The 17,031-nt window shown below is 43.4% G+C and overlaps 1 protein-coding gene across 1 annotated transcript in view; it reads left to right on the top strand.

Moving 5' to 3' along the window:
- Positions 1-1,572: 1,572 nt before the first annotated feature.
- LOC147645525 (uncharacterized) overlaps positions 1,573-17,031 on the top strand; it is a gene marked incomplete at its 5' end in the record, with an annotated part of 62,031 nt that continues 46,572 nt past the window's right edge. The window contains 1 exon segment of the mRNA XM_086874517.1: positions 1,573-2,492. Coding sequence (XP_086730643.1) covers positions 1,573-2,492 — 920 coding nt within the window.

Genomic DNA, 17,031 nt, shown 5'->3' with positions numbered 1-17,031 from the left:
GGATCCTGGAGGTTTTGTGGGAGACTTATGGGACATATGGGGGGCGATGCCGGGGTTCTGGGGAGCGCAGGGCATAATCCCAGTTCCTGACAACCTGATCTCAATTGCCCCCTGCAGCCTGCTACTCACTGCCAGGACGATCCCAGTATGATATCCCAGGATGATGTCAGTACACAGCCAGTGCAATCTCAGCCACTGCCAGGATGATCCCAGTACAAACCAGTCCCTGCCAGTGCTGCTACTCCTGGGATCCCCCAGCCCTCTCTGTGTTCCCCCCTCCTGCATCTCCCCAGAGGAGCCCCAAGGGCTGGCAGTCCCCAGCCAGGGTTCCCAGCCAGCCCCAGGTTGGATCTGCAGCCCCCAGTTTTCCCAGTTTCCCTCTCCTTTTCCCCGTGCCGGGTTCCCCCCGTCGCCAGCGGGTGGGAGCAGCGGAGAGCCCCGCGCTGCCCATCCCGACCTGTCCCGGCTCCATCCCCGCTCCTCCCATGGGCTGTGAGGGGTTCGGGAACGGGGCACCGAGGGTGTCACTGCTCCTGGGGGAGGAGGGGGAGGGATGAAAGAGGAGCAGGAGGAGGAGGAAGAGGGACAAATGAGGATCAGGGAAAGGAGAAGGAACCACAAGGTCAAGCACTCCCTGAATTTATAGTCCCCCACCTGTGCGATCATCACCCACCATCCCACAGGTGACTGGGGAGCGGGAGCTTTGCCCAGATATCCTGGGGGGGTCCCTGGGTTGGGTTTATTTGGGGGGGGGATGTTTGGAGAATGTGGAACTCCAAAGCTGAGTGGAAAATCCTACTTGGGGGGACATTGGGGGGGTCCCACCATCCTTAAGTGGGGAGATGGAAACAGGGGGAACTTTTCAGATTCCTGGCACTCTCAGCAGCCCGGGGAGGGCAGGGACCGAGAAGACAGGTGATCCCCAGTACAAGCGTGACTCCCAGCAGCTGGGACAGGGGGAACCCTTGAACCCCAAACAGGAGAGACCAGAGATGGGGAACTCCTGGGAGGCATTTTCAGGCTGAATCTTGGTGTTTTCTGGAGGTTTTATGGACCCCAGATGTCCGGTGACTTCTAGAGATGAACACGGGCAGAGGGACCTGCAAACTCAATGTCCTCATCCCTTGTATTTCCCCAAAACAGGATTTTCCATTGCCAAACCTTGGCTGGATGGAGCGGAAGGCTGCAAGGAAGAGGAAGATGCCTCAGGACACCCAGGCAGGTGAGGAGGAAGTCAGTGCCCCTTTCCCTCTCTCTCCTGCTCCATCTCCCAGCTCAGCATGGCCCCCAGCTGCAGGACAACCCCACTGCCAACACCGTCCTGCCAGGGACACACTGGGGGGATCTCCTTCCCCTTCCCTCTGGCACGGAGGCAAATCCCATCCTCTCCTTGTCCTTCCTCCCCCAGACAAGGAGCTGAGGATGGAGACCAGGGAGGAAAAATCCCTGCAGCAGAACCTTGTGGAAGAGGCTGATTTGAGCAGTTCCACAGTGCAGGAATCCAATGGGGAGGAAAAGCCCCGGAGATCCTGCAGGAGGAGGGGCTCCAAACCCATCCCAGGGTGCTCTGAGGAGGAAAGACCCACCCTGTGCCAGGAAGGCGGCCGGAGACCAGCCGGGGCTCTGAGCTGGTGGTCCATGAGCAGCTTCAGGATGGGGAGAAGCGCTACAAGTGCTTGGAGTGTGGGAAGAGCTTCAGCCAGAGCAACAGCCTGATCTGCCACCAGATGATCCACACTGGGGAATGGGCCTATGAGTGTGGGAAATGTGGGAAGGGCTTCAGCTTTAACTCCAAACTCATCATCCACCAGCGCAGCCACACTGGGGAGAGGCCCTACGAGTGTCCCGAGTGTGGGAAGAGTTTTCGGATCAGCTCCAGTCTCCTCGTGCACCAGAGGATTCACACAGAGGAGAGGCCCTTCCGCTGCCCTGACTGTGGGGAGGGCTTCAAGCACAGCTCCACCCTCACCATTCACCGGCGCATCCACACTGGGGAGAGGCCCTTCAAGTGTGGGGAATGTGGGAAGAGCTTCAGCCGGAGGTCCCACCTGATCTGCCACCAGAGGACCCACTCCGGGGAATGTCCCTATGAATGTGAGGAATGTGGGAAGAGCTTCAGCCGGAGGTCCCAACTGACCATCCATCAGATGATCCACACTGGGGAGAGGCCCTACGAGTGTCCAGAATGTGGGAAGAGGTTTCAGACCAGCTTCCAGTTCCTCAGGCACCAGCAGATTCACACGGATGAGAGGCCCTTCCGCTGCCCTGACTGTGGGGAGCGCTTCAAGCAAAACTCCCACCTCATCACCCACCGGCGCATCCACACTGGGGAGAGGCCTTATAAGTGTGACGAATGTGGGAAGGGGTTCAGCCAGAGCTCTAGCCTCAGTACCCACAAACGCATCCACACCGGGGAGAGGCCCTATGAGTGTCCCCAGTGTGGGAAGAACTTCTCAGACAGCTCTCAATTGACCAGACACAAACGGAGGCACCACTAAGGGAAGCCCTGCGAGTGCTCCAAGTGCAGGAAGAGCTTCGTGCACTGCTCCAACTCCATCCCCCATCAGTGGACCCACATTGGGCAGAGCCCTGATGGCCCATGTTCCCTGTGATCTGTGTTGGGAAGACACTGGGCTGGTGGTCATTTTGGTTTTGTTCTAATTATCTTTAGATTCATCTTCATCCCTTTGGAACAGACTAAATTGGGGTAAAAATCAACAAATTAATGGCATCTAATTAATCAATGGCACCTAAAACCTCACATTTTACTAGTGCTTCAAGAGCAACTGGGAATCAGGGAGCTACTTGAGAGTATTTAGGGGTTGTGGGGTATTTGGAGTTGTCTCCATTTCTTGGCACTCAAAGAGATGAGGGGCTTCAATCTGTCACCTCAAGACCTCTCAGTGCCTCTGAATGCTACTCAGTCCCACCCCAAAATTATTCAATTCCACCCCCCCTCCAGCTATGATGCCCTTAGTTTTAGCTTTCATTTTTTTCATATTCTGCACTGCCTAGGTTTGTAGTTTTGAACTTCATATTAATTGTTAGTGTCAGAAAAAATTAATCCACAAACACCAGAGGTTTATATGCAAAAAGGAGATAGAGGAGTGCTTTCAATTTTTTCAAATAAAGGGAGAGGCCATGGGGCATTCCCCTGGGATCTCTCTAATTTTTGGAGGGCGCAGCCTCCCTTTTATCCCAATTCCAGGCCGTACGTCCCTTCTCCCTTTCCCCATAGGCTGAGGGATTTGAGAGGTACAGATTTCCTGGTACACATGATACCTGAGATACCATCCCCCCTCCCCCCAGTGCATAATCTCTTTCTTAGTTCTCAGCCCTGTTTGAATTTTATGGTGTTTCCCCAGTGTCTGTTTCATCTTTCAGTTCAATCCATCCCATTGTTTCTGTTATCTCTCAGTGATAGTTTCATTTTATCGGCAGACTCACAGCTTGTTTGTAAAGACAAGTGTCACTCTGATAGTATAAGGTTTTAAAATCTTAGAAAATTTGGGGACTTAGAAAGAAAGTTAGGTTTGGTGAGCCCGGGAAGAGTAGGTCCTGGGAAGTGTTAGGCCTTGTACTTGCTAAAGATCATGTCAAACTGCACCTGTGTAATTGGTATATGATGAATGATACAATTGTTAGATGTGATTAGATATAATTATTGTTTAAAGAACATGAGGAACAATGTTAGGGGGTTGAGGGGGATCACAAGAAATCCATGCTTGGGTAAAAACAATGCATACAATAAAACAATGTAAGTTTAATAATTAATATGAAAGTTATATAATGATAGAGTATAAAAGTATGTTCAACTCAAAACCAAGTCAGGTCAGATTTGGGTATGTGTACCCCTGACACCCAGATCTCTTAATAAAGCACCTTCATTTAATCATTCTGTGATTATGTGTGTTCCTGAACACTAACATTTTGGCGACCCCAGATGGGACCTTGTGAGTGCTGCTGAGCGAACTCACGACCCGATCACGCTCCAGCTGGCACCGAGGGATTCTTGGGGACCCCATCAGCTGCGACAGTCTCTGCTGCTCACAATTTCCCCAGGAGAGAAAGGTAAGGTGCTTTACTGTGGGGGTCAGAAAACCAGCTGATTCAGAGATCCTGGCTCTCCCTTGGAGGCAAGGCACTTTCTCTCAGAGAGAGAAAAGTATTACTCCCAGAAATCTTTGAGTTAGTTGCCTAGGCGCCGTCTGTCAGACGACTGCAATAGCGTTGCAGATCCAGCATTTGTGGTATATTGTAGTTATAATATGGAGAAACTTAAAGGGATTTTGGGCAGCAATGCTCCCATACCAGATACTTCTCCTTTGGGTGCTTATTAGCACATTGGAAACAAGGTAACATTGGGGAAGAATTACATAAGACTAAGATAATTTTGGCCAAATCTTCCCACAGAAAAAGACCCCAGCAACCCCGTCTCTTCTGTTGGTAGCTATAACCCCCTCTTCTCTCTCTTTACTTTGTTTTCTTTATCTCACCCTCTCTTCCTCTCCTCTCTCGCATAACCCTTGTTGTTGGCACTAAAATAAAGGTACATTATTGTTGTTGTGATTTAAACTGAAATCCCTTGTGTCCGTCTTGCACTCTGAGATCAAACGAACCTCTCACGAGTCCCACTCGCGTTAGCGAATCGTGGCATTTAAACTGGAGTCACAGACAGGATTTCTGACAGACAGAAGGGGCTGCAGGTTTGTTGTGCAGTCTGTATTAGGGGAAGGATGTTTTGCTCCAGTTGCACCCAGCCCGACACTCCCAAAGAGTCAGCGGTGTCTAGAAAGCAAGGGGGGCAACTTGAATTTCCCGCAAACTGCACACGCCGAGGTGAAAAGCACCCCACACTCACTTGAGGGCTCTGTCTGCAGAATTTCTCAAAAGATCTCTTAGTGCAAAAGGGCGGGACTGTTTTTGTTGTTGTGTGTATGAATTTTGACAGCTTGGTGTAGCAAAGAGACAACCAGAATTTTAAACTGAAGGAGTGCCTCCCAAGCAGATTTGTTCTTTTTACCCATACAGGGAAGCAAAAATTTGTGTGTGTGTGTGTGTGTGTGTGTAATTTAAGTTGATACCTCCCTGTAGTGGTTTTTCCCACTGTAAAAATGACCGAAAATGGCTGCAGAAGTTAAAGCTGCCTTTTATGCATGTTATGCTTTGTTAGCAAAACACAATGCCAAACCTCCAGGAGGGAAAGGTTCGTGCTTAATAATTGGTTTAATTTGGAAAATGTGATTGATAGACTATGTTTTTTTTACAACATGAAACAGAATTTAAACTGGGCAAAAATAAAACTCTACTCTGCTCAGTTTTGGGAGCTTGTCTTACAGCAGCTATAGAAACTTGCTTTAAGTGAAGAAGTTAGGAAAGAACTATAATAGACTCCCTCCAAAACCTAGTTAAAATTTTGCAAAAACAATTGGATGAAGAAAGGAGTAAGATCAATCTGTTGTGAGTAGCCCTCCATGATAAAAATTCAAAAAATGCTGACTTGCTAAAGGAAACAAGAGAGGGAAACCCCTCTCATTAATCAAATTTACCCTCAAAAGGAGCTAACTTGGATAAAATTGTGGGGAACACTGATGTCTTAGTTTGAAACCTCTAATTAAAACACAATATAATATAATTATATCAATAATGAAAAGGATCCGCATATAACGACTGAAAATAAAGAAAAAGAAAAAAAAAAAAAAAAAAGGGAGTACGGGAGTCTGCCTCACGAGTCAGAGACAGAATATGTATTCTGAGTGTCTCTTACTGGAGGTGATTAAATTCGATTGAGAGAACAGGAAGCCAGTGGGTACTGGGGACATGGAGTCTTCGTAACAACAGGAGACAGACATAACCCATGGGCTCTAAATCAGCATGCAGCTTATCAGGCAGAGGGGCTAAACCCCTTGGAAAGGGGGGACCCTATAGCTATAGTTGGTACCCCCAACCAACTACTGGAAAACATTCACAAAGCTGCCTGCTTGCAAATGATACACAAAAGAAAATTAATTGCTGGTTCTAAATCACCAGTGTAGTTACCTGTGAAAACTGAAATTATGACCTCTTTAATTCAAGGCCTTCCAGAATCACTTAAACCTACAGCAATTTTTCTCATAAAAAACCCCCAAAACCATAGCAGCTATAACCCCTGTGGAGAGACTAGATAGATTTCTTGGGAACCCGACTGATTGACCTGGTTCCACTGATCCTGGGTTTACTCCCTTCACCACCCCCTCTCAGCCAACAGGTTCACAACTGCGTTCTCCTGCTAGGAACCATAAAATTTGGACATGGAGCAAAGTTGCAAAAGAGTTAATTAATTACAGTAGAAATTATGGACCTGTAAAAATCCCAGAAGAAAAATCAGAGAAAGCAAAGGGTGTTAGATACATTGGTTCTCTTAATGAAAACCCAGAAAAGAGAAAACAAATCTCTAACCACCAGTACTGGTGGTCACTAAGGATAAAGAAGAGGGTCCCCAGAAACATAATGGATGACTTATCACTTAAAAGTTGAGTAAAGTAGTTTCTAATTAACACTGTCCCAAGTTCATTGTATCGAATGCCCCATTGTATAACCCAGCACACCTCCACAGGCTCTGGGCTGCGAGCCAAAGCAGTCTCCTTCTCAGCTTCTGGGAGTGGATCCCAAACAGCCTCAAACCCCAAATCAGGGAAACTGGGAACTCTGCCTCTCATGGGTGAGCAGAGAGGTGGAGGTTGGTTGTATTTAAAATGCTCACTAGAAATAACAAAACTGGAGACATACTGATTTTAGCAATGGTGGGTCCCAAACGTGCGCCTATTACTTCCAGTTAACGCTAGAGCCCAAATTTCTGTGTTAACCAATACAGACTAGTACAGGATTTGAGAGCAATAAATGCAATAACTAAAGATATTTACCCAGTGGTAGCTAATCCTTGCACATTGTTAACATCCATAAAAGAGAAATATAAATGGTTTACTGTAATTGATTTAAAAGATGCCTTTTTCTGCATACCCCTTGATAAATATATATGATAAAAATATATGAGATAAATATATGAGACAAATGTATGAGATAACACACTTAATGTATCTCAATTTTTCTGCATACCCTTGACAAAGAAAGTAGGAAACTGTTTGCCTTTGAGTGGGAAAATCCAGAAAATGGAAGGAAAACTCAGCTCACCTGGACACACCTCCCACAAGGATACAAGAACAGTCCAACCCTATTTGGAAGCCAGCTATTTAAGGAGCTGGAGATTTGGACTGAGAATGAGCAAGTACTGAGAGAACAATACCTGCTGTTCCAATATGTTGATGATACACTGACAATTACAGAAGAGAAAACAACCTGCATAAAGGTAACAATTGAAATTTTAAATCAGCTGGGAATGGGAGGATATAAGGTGTCTAAAGAGAAGGCACAAATTGCCCGGCAAACTGTGATTTACCTGAGATGTGTAATCTCACAAGGGCAACGTAAGCTGGGTACTGATCATATTCAAGCTATTTGTGCTATTCCAGAACCCCAGAACCTGCATGAGCTGCGAGTTTTCCTTGGGATGACAGGGTAGTGCCACCTGTGGATCATGGACTACGGACTAATTGCAAAACCCCTGTATGAAGCCCAGAAGACGCAGCCGTTTACCTGGGGCAAACCACAGAAGGAGAGCTTCCTCAAACTGAAGAAAGCATTGACAACAGCTCTGGCATTAGGATTGCCTGATTTGTCCAAAGATTTTCACCTGTTTGTGCATGAAAGACTACACCTAGCACTGGGAGTGCTGACCCAACCTTTGGGAGGCTGGAAAAGGCCGGTAGGCTACTTCTCCAAACAACTTGACAATGAGAGTGCCTGATGGCCTTCGTGCCTGTGGGCAGTCGCAGCCACTGTGATGCTGATACAAGAAGCCAGGAAACTCACAATGGGTAGAGACATAGATGTCTATGTGCCACACATGGTGACCACTGTTTCAGAACAAAAGGGGGGCCATTGGCTATCTCCAAGCAGGATGATGAAATTCCAGGTAATCCTGACTGAGCAGGATGATGTCACACTAAAGACAACTAACCTCTTGAATCCAGCTTTGTTCCCACGTACCACAACTGAAGAAGGCCCATTAGAGCACGACTATGTAGAAGAAATAGAGTACACCTATTTGGCAAGAGAAGACCTGAAAGACATCCCACTAGAGCAAGCAGAGTGAGAGCTATTCACAGATGGAAGCAGCTTGGTGGAGAACGGGACCAGATACGCTGGATATGCGGTAACAACAGTCAGTACAATAGTGGAGGCAAAAGCAAATACCAAATACAAATCACCAAATTCATCTGCCCAGAGGGCAGAACTGGTTGCCTTAAGCAGAGCACTAGAATTGAGTAAAGGGAAAAGGGTAAACATATGGACTGACTCAAAGTATGCTTTTGGAGTAGTACATGTACATGGAGCACTGTAGAAAGAAAGAAGACTACTGGCTTCTCAAGGTACACACGTTAAACATCAAGATGCAGTCCTGCAATTGATAAAAGCAATACAAAAACCTGAACAAGTATCAATTATACAGTGTAAAGCACACCAATCAAGAAACTCCAAAATTTGTGAGGAAAATCGTAAAGCAGACTGGACAGCTCGACAGATTGCTTGAGAAGTGCAAACAACAATGGCATGGATACCTTTAAAAGTTAATGTATCTCAATGTAATTTGCCTCCAAAACCAAAATATTCAGTAAAAGATGAGAAATTGGGACATTTGCTAAATGCACAAAATAATTCAGAAGAGTGGTATGTAACTGCACAAAGACAAATAGTGTTAACCCCCTTGATAATGAGAGAAGTTCTACAAATTAAATATAACAAATGCCATTGGGGTGCAGAAACATTGGTAAAATTGCTAAAACAAAAATTAATCTTGGTATGGATGCTAACAATGGCAAAATCAACTCAGTGGCTAGACACAGGCAGAGCTAGGAAGGATTAAGATAGGAATAGAATCAAGATGACACTTGGTAAGAACCCTTTAGTAGAGCGAAATTTGGGTGGGCCCTAGAGTCTTTGCTTGGTCCTATAGCAAACTATCAGAATAAAGAAATGTTGTACAAACTTACAGGTCAGGTAGATAAATTAGCAAGAGTGACCTGAGAAAGATTTAAAGAACTAAACATACAATTACAATTTACTACTCCTGAAAGAGCATGGAGTGTGTGGGTTTTTTAAAGGGATGGATTGATCATTGCTGCATCCACATCCCAAATGTAAATGCAGATGTAGAATATGACATCAATCAGTTGCAACAAATAGAGCATGGAGCACAGGAAGAGCAAAAGGATTTGACTACAATTGGTTAGGGAGAATCTTCAAAGGGTTAGGGTGGAATGTGAGGTCATGGAGTAAATCTATCATTGAGAGTGCCATAATCTTACTAATTGTATTCTTAGCAATTTGGTTAGTTTTCAGCATCTTCAAGGTAGAAATACAGAAGAAAATGTCCTGGAACCAGAAAATAATAAAGGCACTGATGTGAGATCCACAATCTTCTGGTTCTCCAGTTCCTGACAGTATCCAGGACAGCTCACCTGGATGAGGTTTACATCAATCAAGGATTCAAAGAACATCAAGTATAAACTCAGAAACAAAGAACTGTATCAAGTGAAAACATTTGCACTTATAGTGAAGTGAAAATGCTTTCATTTAGATATGTAATATCAAATATATAATACAAATATGTAATGATAGTAAAAGGTCTCAAAATCTTAGAAAATCCAGGGACTTAGAAAGTTAGGTTTGCCAAGCCTGGGAAAAGTTGGCCCTGGGAAATGTTAGGCCTTGTACTTGCTAAAAATCAGGTCAAAACTGCACCTGTGTAATCAGTAGATGATCATGATACAATTGTTAGATGTGATTAGCTGTAATTATTGTTTAAAGAACATGAGGAACAATGTTAGGGGGCTGGGGTGGATCAGGAGCAATCCATGCTTGGGTAAAAACAATGCATACAATAGAGCAATGTAAGTTTAATAATTAATATATAAGTTATATAATAACAGAGTATAAAACATGTTCAACTCAAAACCAAGATGGGTCAGATTTGGGTATGTGAACCCCTGACACCCAGATCTCTTAATAAAGCCCCTGCATATAATCATTTGTGATTATGTGTGTTCCTGAACGCTAACAATTTCATCAGATTTTACTGGAATTTTGTGGGATTTTTCTGGAATTTTGTGGGATTTTCCTTGAGTTTTGTGGGATTTTTCTTGAATTTTGTGGGGTTTTGAGAAGATTTAGGGACTTGTGGGATTTTTCTGGAATTTTGTGGGATTTTTCTTGGATTTTTCTGGCTATTGAAGAGATTTTGTGGGATGCTTCTGGAATTTTGTGGGATTCTCATGGAATTTTGTGGGATATTGAGGAGACTTGAAAACTTTTGAGGGATTTTTTTTAGATTTTGTGGAAATTTGTGGAGATATTGTGGAATATTTCTGGAATTTGGTAGCATTTTGAGAAGATTTAGGGAATTTTGTGGGATTTTTTTTCAATTTTGTGGGATTTTTGTGGAAGTATGTGAGACTTTGAACAAATGAAAATAATTTTGTGGGATGTTTCTTGAATTTTGTGGGATTTTTGTGAATGTTCTAGAATTGCCTAAAATTTTGTAGGATTTTTTAAAATTATTTTAGTGGGATTTTTCAGAAATTTTGTGGGACTTTTTTGGAATTTTGAAGGATTGTTCTTGAATTTTATGGGATATTCAGGCAATTTTGTGGGATTTTTCTGGAATTTTGTGGGATGTTTCTGGAATTTGGTAGGGTTTTGAGGAGATTTAGGGAATTTTTTGTGATTTTTCTGCAATTTACCAGGATATTGATGAGATTTTGTGGGATTTCTCTGGAATTACGTGGGACTTTTCAGGAATTTGGAAGTATTTTGAGGAGATTTAAGGAATTTCGTGGGATTTTTTTGAATATTAGTGGGATATTGAGATTTTTGGGATGTTTCTGGAATTTTATGGGATTTTTCTTGAATTTTGTGAGGTTTTCCAAGGATTTTGTGAGATTTTTCTGGAATATTGTCAAAATTGACGGAGATATTGTGGGATTTTTCTGGATTTTTTTTTTATTTTCCAGGAGTTTTGTTGGAAGTGGAGGAGATTTTGTGGGATGTTTCTGGAATTTGGTGGGATTTTTCTGAAATTTTGTGGGATTTTCCTTGAATGATGTGGGATTTTTTTCTAGATTTTCTTGGAACTTGTGCAGATTTTGTGGGATGTTTTGTTATTTGGTGGGGTTTTGAGAAGATGTAGGGAATTTTGCGGGATTTTTCAGGAATTTGTGGGATTTTTCTTAAATTTTGTGGGATGTTTCTGGAATTTTGTAGGATTTTGAGGAGACTTGAAGAATTTTGAGGGATTTTTCTTAGAATTTGTGGAAATTTGTAAAGATCTTGTGGGATGTTTCTGGAATTTTGTGGATTTTTCTTCAATCTTGTGGGATTTTTCTGTAATCTTGTGAAATTTTTCAGGATTTTTTCAGAAATTTGTGGAGATTTAGTGAAATGTTTCTGGAATTTGGTAGGGTTTTCAGAAGATTTATGGAATTTTGTGGAATTTTTATTGAATTTGGTAGGATTTTTCTGGAATTGTGTGGGATTTTGAGGAAATGTTTTGGAATTTTGTGGGATGTACCTGGATTTTTTGTGGGATGTTTGTGGAATCTTCTCAGCTTTTTCTGGAATTTTGTAGGAAATTGGAGAAAATTTTGTGGGATGTTTCTGGAATTTGGTAGCGTTTTGAGAAGATTTAGGGAATTATGTGGGATTTTTCAGGAATTTAGTGGGATATTTCTGGAATTTTGTGGGAATTTCCCTGAATTTTGTGTGACATTTCCTGAATTTTGTGGAATTTTTTTGGCATGTTGTGGAATGTTTTGGCATTTTGTGGGATTTTAGGGAGGCTTGAAGAATTTTGAGAGATTTTTCTTAGATTTTCTGGAAATTGGAGGAGATTTTGTGGAATGTTTCTGGAATTTGGTGGGGTTTTTGTGGCATTTTGTGGCATTTTGAGGAGACTTGAAGAATTTTGAGGGATTTTTCTGAGATTTTGTGGAAATTTGTAAAGAATTTTGTGGGATGCTTCTGGAATTTCATAGCGTTTTGAAAAGATTTAGGGTATTTTATGGGATTTTTCTTCAATCTTGTGGTATTTTTCTGCAATTGTGTGGAATTTGGAGGAGATTTTGTGGGATGTTTTTAGAATTTGGTAGGGTTTTGAGAAGACTTAAGGAATTTTGTGGCATTTTTGTGGAGTTTTGTTGGCCTTTTGTCCTTCTTTAAGGCCAATTTAGGAGGAAAACTCCAAGTGGGGGTTTCCCCAGGGAAATGACCCCTCCCCCCCAACTGTTCCGGGAAAGGAAAAGAATTTCCTCGGAGAGAAGTGGGAGAAGCTGTTTATTTAACAGAAATTGAATAATATTAAATAAGAAAACCTCTTGCTGTTGAATGGGATGGCAAATCTAGGAAGAAAAGTCCTTTTCATGTGCTGTAGCTCGGCTCGCTCAGGTTCTTATCAGTCCTTTCAGCGCTGGAAAGTGCCGAGGCCCAGGCCCCGGTGGGCCACAGGCGTGAGCTCCCGGGGTTTGGCTGCGTGTTCGGTCCAGAGCAGGCTTGCACAGATGCAGGTAAAAAGGGAAAAAACAAAGGTCCAGGGAACTCCTCTGCCTCAGCTAGCTAAAACTAACTAAAAGCCAGAGAGAAGCTGTGTCCTGCAGTGTGTCCGTGCTGCAGACACCACAGTCCAGGAGCGGGATGTGGGGAGTGATGTTTTCTTTCAACACAAATTGCGCACTTCTTCTTCCGCCCCCTTCGCTCTCAGAGCCAGGCTTAAAGGTGCACAACTTAATATATAACATAAACCAGACGATTGGGGATACCAGGATCATAAAGTCACCCCAGGACAGCTCTATATATGACCTTTTTATTATTATTTTTTTTCCTACCAACTGGCCTCCTTTTCAGACACCTTAAGTCTTTTTTTAGCAAGAAAATTAAGCAGCTTTACAGTAGCCTCTTCAACCACCTTTTGTCCTCCTGACAAAAGCAAATCATCCACATCCTGCAACATCCTAACTCCTGAGGCTGGAGTAAACTCTCTTAATATTTTCTGCAAAGCTTGCCCAAACAAAACCACTGACGCTGGATATCCCTGTGGGAGGACTGTCCATGCCAAATGTTGTTGTACCATTTTCCTTCCTTTTGTTCCAGTCATTTTCCTTTTAAACATGATCCAGTTCAGTGGCAAGCAATGCCACTGCCTAAAGCCAATCACATTTTTTGTTTTAGTAACCAATTGCTCCCTGTCCCAATTTTTCGCATCAAGTCCATCTTAGGCGTAGGGAGGTGACTAAAAAATTAACCAAGGAAAGATAATAAAATACTTTCCCCTAAAGTTTTCCTACAGCCCCCACAGAGGAAGCTGCATGAGAAATACCTGGGCCTGCATAGGGACAGCACCAGCCCCACAAGGCAGCAGCTGCAGAATCGGCCTCAGAACTGAATCCTGCCAATTCTGCCTTTTTACAACAAAACACACAAAAAGCAGAGGGGCATGGTGAGACACAAACTTTGAAGAATTTAAGATTCTAGAGAAGCTGAGGCCTTAATTAAAAAGAAGCCTTGCTAACTCTAATTAAAATCAATAGATGGGCCTTGCTAAAATTAAAGGTAGATAGAGAGGATGTCGCTCTATTAGGAACGGCGAGAAGAACGACACAGACTCTCTTGGGAGTCGATCAGGAGAATTTCTCTCTGGTTTATTACCTCAGGTCTTTTTTATAGACCGATACGTGAAAAGTACAGAAAAGAAACTCTTATTGGTTAGTAAACTAACACATCACTATCATTGGTCAGTGGGGTACACCACCCCTCGACCTTCTCTTGCAAGAAAACAAGGAACAGACAAACAGCACCTGCAAGGCTGTTTTCTGTCTCTGAGGATTGTTTTAATTCCTCCTCATGATTTCCTAGGCCACTTTCTCAGGCAAGACTGAGAAAGCTATGTGGCCTGCAATTTCCACAGGCACCGTGCTCTCTGTTTCACAGTTAGCATCCACAAGAGGCCTTGCTAAAATAGAGGTTAAGCATTGGCTAATAACTAATTGTCAACTTTATGCTTGTTCAGTTGGGCTTAGAGTGAGAAATAAAGTACCTGGTAAAGAACTTCAAGAACATAAGACAGTTGCAAATCAGAAACTCATTGAAGAGATGAAACAAGGAGCCCAGCCAAGGGTCCATTTGTCACTTTGCATTGAAAAGGTTGAAAGGGCAGAACGAGGAAGAGCCATATCCCTTCCTCCCTTCTGTGACCCCTCCTCAGAAAAAGACCACCGACCCATTTCAAGGATCATGCTTAACTGCTTTTTTTCCTAAGTAGCATAGGAAGTGAAAAGTTGGTGGGAACTGGGTCATGAATATGTATTTGTATTCAATACTTCTGTAAATAAAAAGCCTGTATTCACCTGTGCTTGGGGCCGTGTGTATTAAGGGGTGACCTGACACATCAGCCCAGTGCTGTGAATAAACATACACTTTTTAATCCTAAAACAGTTAAGGAGTCTTTGTCTTTCTCAGTTGGATATTGATACCAGATCATATCCATGTTTTAGTAAATCAGCCTTAAAATGAATCCAAAAATTGCATGTGGAAAAAGGAAAAGAATTTGGGGGTTTGGGAAGAGTAGGATGGGTTTTGTTAACAGCAAATAGGAAAAAGCACCAACAGAAAGAACAATTGTTTTTGGAACACTCCCATGTGGAGTGACAGAAGAAGGTTATAGTCTTGAGCTCAGATTTGTTTGTACAAGTGAAAAAACAACAACAAGAACAATGATGATAATGATTATAATAATGATGATAATGATGATAATGATAATGATAATGATAATGATAATGATGATAATGATAATAATATAACACAATAATATATATTTATATACATAATTAAAAATTGATAATTTGAAATAATGTTGACAGTACTGATTTGTGAGCTTTGGCTGCTCACTGTAACACTAAGCACCCTACAAAAAAGGACTGGCAAAGACCCAAATGTCAGTGGTAAACTTTTGTGAATTGTATACATGGAATAAAGGAGGAAGGGGTGAAATTGGCTGTTTCTATAGGGTTTGGTGATACTATGATGCAGAATGCTTTGTCTGTTCCTGTGAAAAACACACTGATTTAGACTGCTGGGTTTTTCATGTACCAGACTCTCTACAAGCTGCAGGATTGGTTGAACAGGTGAAGGAGTTGTTAAGAGAGCAGTTGATAAAATGAGGAGATGGGAACCTGTCCTGGTGGAGAACCCATCTCCCAGATGTGTTCCATGCCCTTAACAATGGGCCCACTGGGGAAATGGAAACCCCTGGGTGTGCAGGGCTGCACCCAATTTGCAAACACAACCATGGACAGTGAGACTTGGACTGCCTGGGAAATGGTTCTGGGTGTGATGGCCCCTGACAGGGCCACCCCAGAGGCTGCAGGGCTGGACCTTCCTGCACTGGAATTAATTAGGAAAAAGCCAAAGCAAATGAAAGTTAACAATACAAGAATAGGAATTCAGATTCCTCCAGGACGCTTTGGTTTGGTAACTGCTCACTTGAGCTTGGCCTTGCAAAGTGTTGATGTCATGGGAGGAGGAATTGATGCAGATTATCAAGGAAAAATTGATGTAAGTCTGTTAAACAATAATGAACAAGATTTTGTTTTCCAACCCCATGGCAGGGTATTACAGTTATTAATACTGCAGTTTTAAAAAGAATTGTGAAAGAAGGACATCTACCTCAAATCACCTCTGTTCATGGAGATCAAGAGTTTGGATCCAGCAGTCCTAATAATGGAGCCAGAGTGTGGGTCCAGAGGCCAAATGGCCCTCCAGAGGCAGCTGAAGGAACAGCTCTGGGGAAAGACAACACTGTTTGAATCCTGAGACCTGGGCAGGAACAATGGGAATATGTCCCTGCAGCCAAGTGTTCTCTGCCACAACAAGCTGATGTTATGGGATATTGTTTTACAGATGCTGCCAGAGCAAATCTCCCTGTTTGCCCCAACGACCCCTTTGGAAAATGCTCTGATCTACAGGGCTCCATGTGAAGGCTGATGTGACACTGAGGGACTTCCACACCAATTCCAGCCAGGAGCCTGGGTGCCCGTCAGGGACTGGGACCTGGCACTTCTCCAGCCGAAGGGGAGAGGATCCCAGTTTCCAGCTCCTGGCTGGAATTGGTGTGCAAGTCCCTCAGTGTCACATCAGCCTTCACATGGAGCCCCGTGGATCAGAGCATTTTCCAAAGGGGTCGTTGGGCCAAACAGGGAGATTTGCTCTGGCAGCATCTGTAAAACAATATTGACTTTTTCTGGCAGAGAATACTTGGCTGCAGGGACATATTCCCATTCTTCATGCTCAGGGCTCAGGATTCAACCAGTGTTGTCTTTCCCCAGAGCTGTTCCTTCAGCTGCCTCTGGAGGGCCATTTGGCCTCTGGACCCACACTCTGGACCAATTATTAGGACTGCTGCATCCAAACCTTTTATCTCCACAAACAGTGCTGATTGGAGGTGGATCTCCTTCTTTCACAATCGTTTTTAAACTGCAATATCAATATTTGTGATAACCTGTCATGGTGTTGAATAATCCAATCTTGTTCATTCATTTCTAACAGAATTTCTTTAATTTCTCCTTCATAATCTGCATCAATTCCTCCTCCCATGACATCAACACTTTGCAAGGCCAAGCTCAAGTGAGCAGTTACCAAACCAAAGGGTTCTGGAGGAATCTGAATTCCTATTCTTGTATTGTTAACTTTCATTTGCTTTGGCTTTTTCTTAATTAATTCCAGTGCATGAAGGTCCAGCCCTGCAGCCTCTGGGGTGGCCCTGTCAGGGGCCATCACACCCAGAACAATTTCCCAGGCAGTCCAAGTCTCACTGTCCATGGTTGTGTTTGCAAATTGGGTGCAGCCCTGCACACCCAGGGGTTTCCATTTCCCCAGTGGGCCCATTGT

Source organism: Cyanistes caeruleus, unplaced genomic scaffold, assembly GCF_971803275.1.
Source record: "Cyanistes caeruleus unplaced genomic scaffold, bCyaCae1.hap1.1 HAP1_SCAFFOLD_240, whole genome shotgun sequence".
Lineage (NCBI taxonomy): Eukaryota > Metazoa > Chordata > Aves > Passeriformes > Paridae > Cyanistes > Cyanistes caeruleus.
The sequence above is the reverse complement of the archived record's forward strand: the minus strand, read 5'-3'. Positions and strand labels throughout refer to the sequence as shown.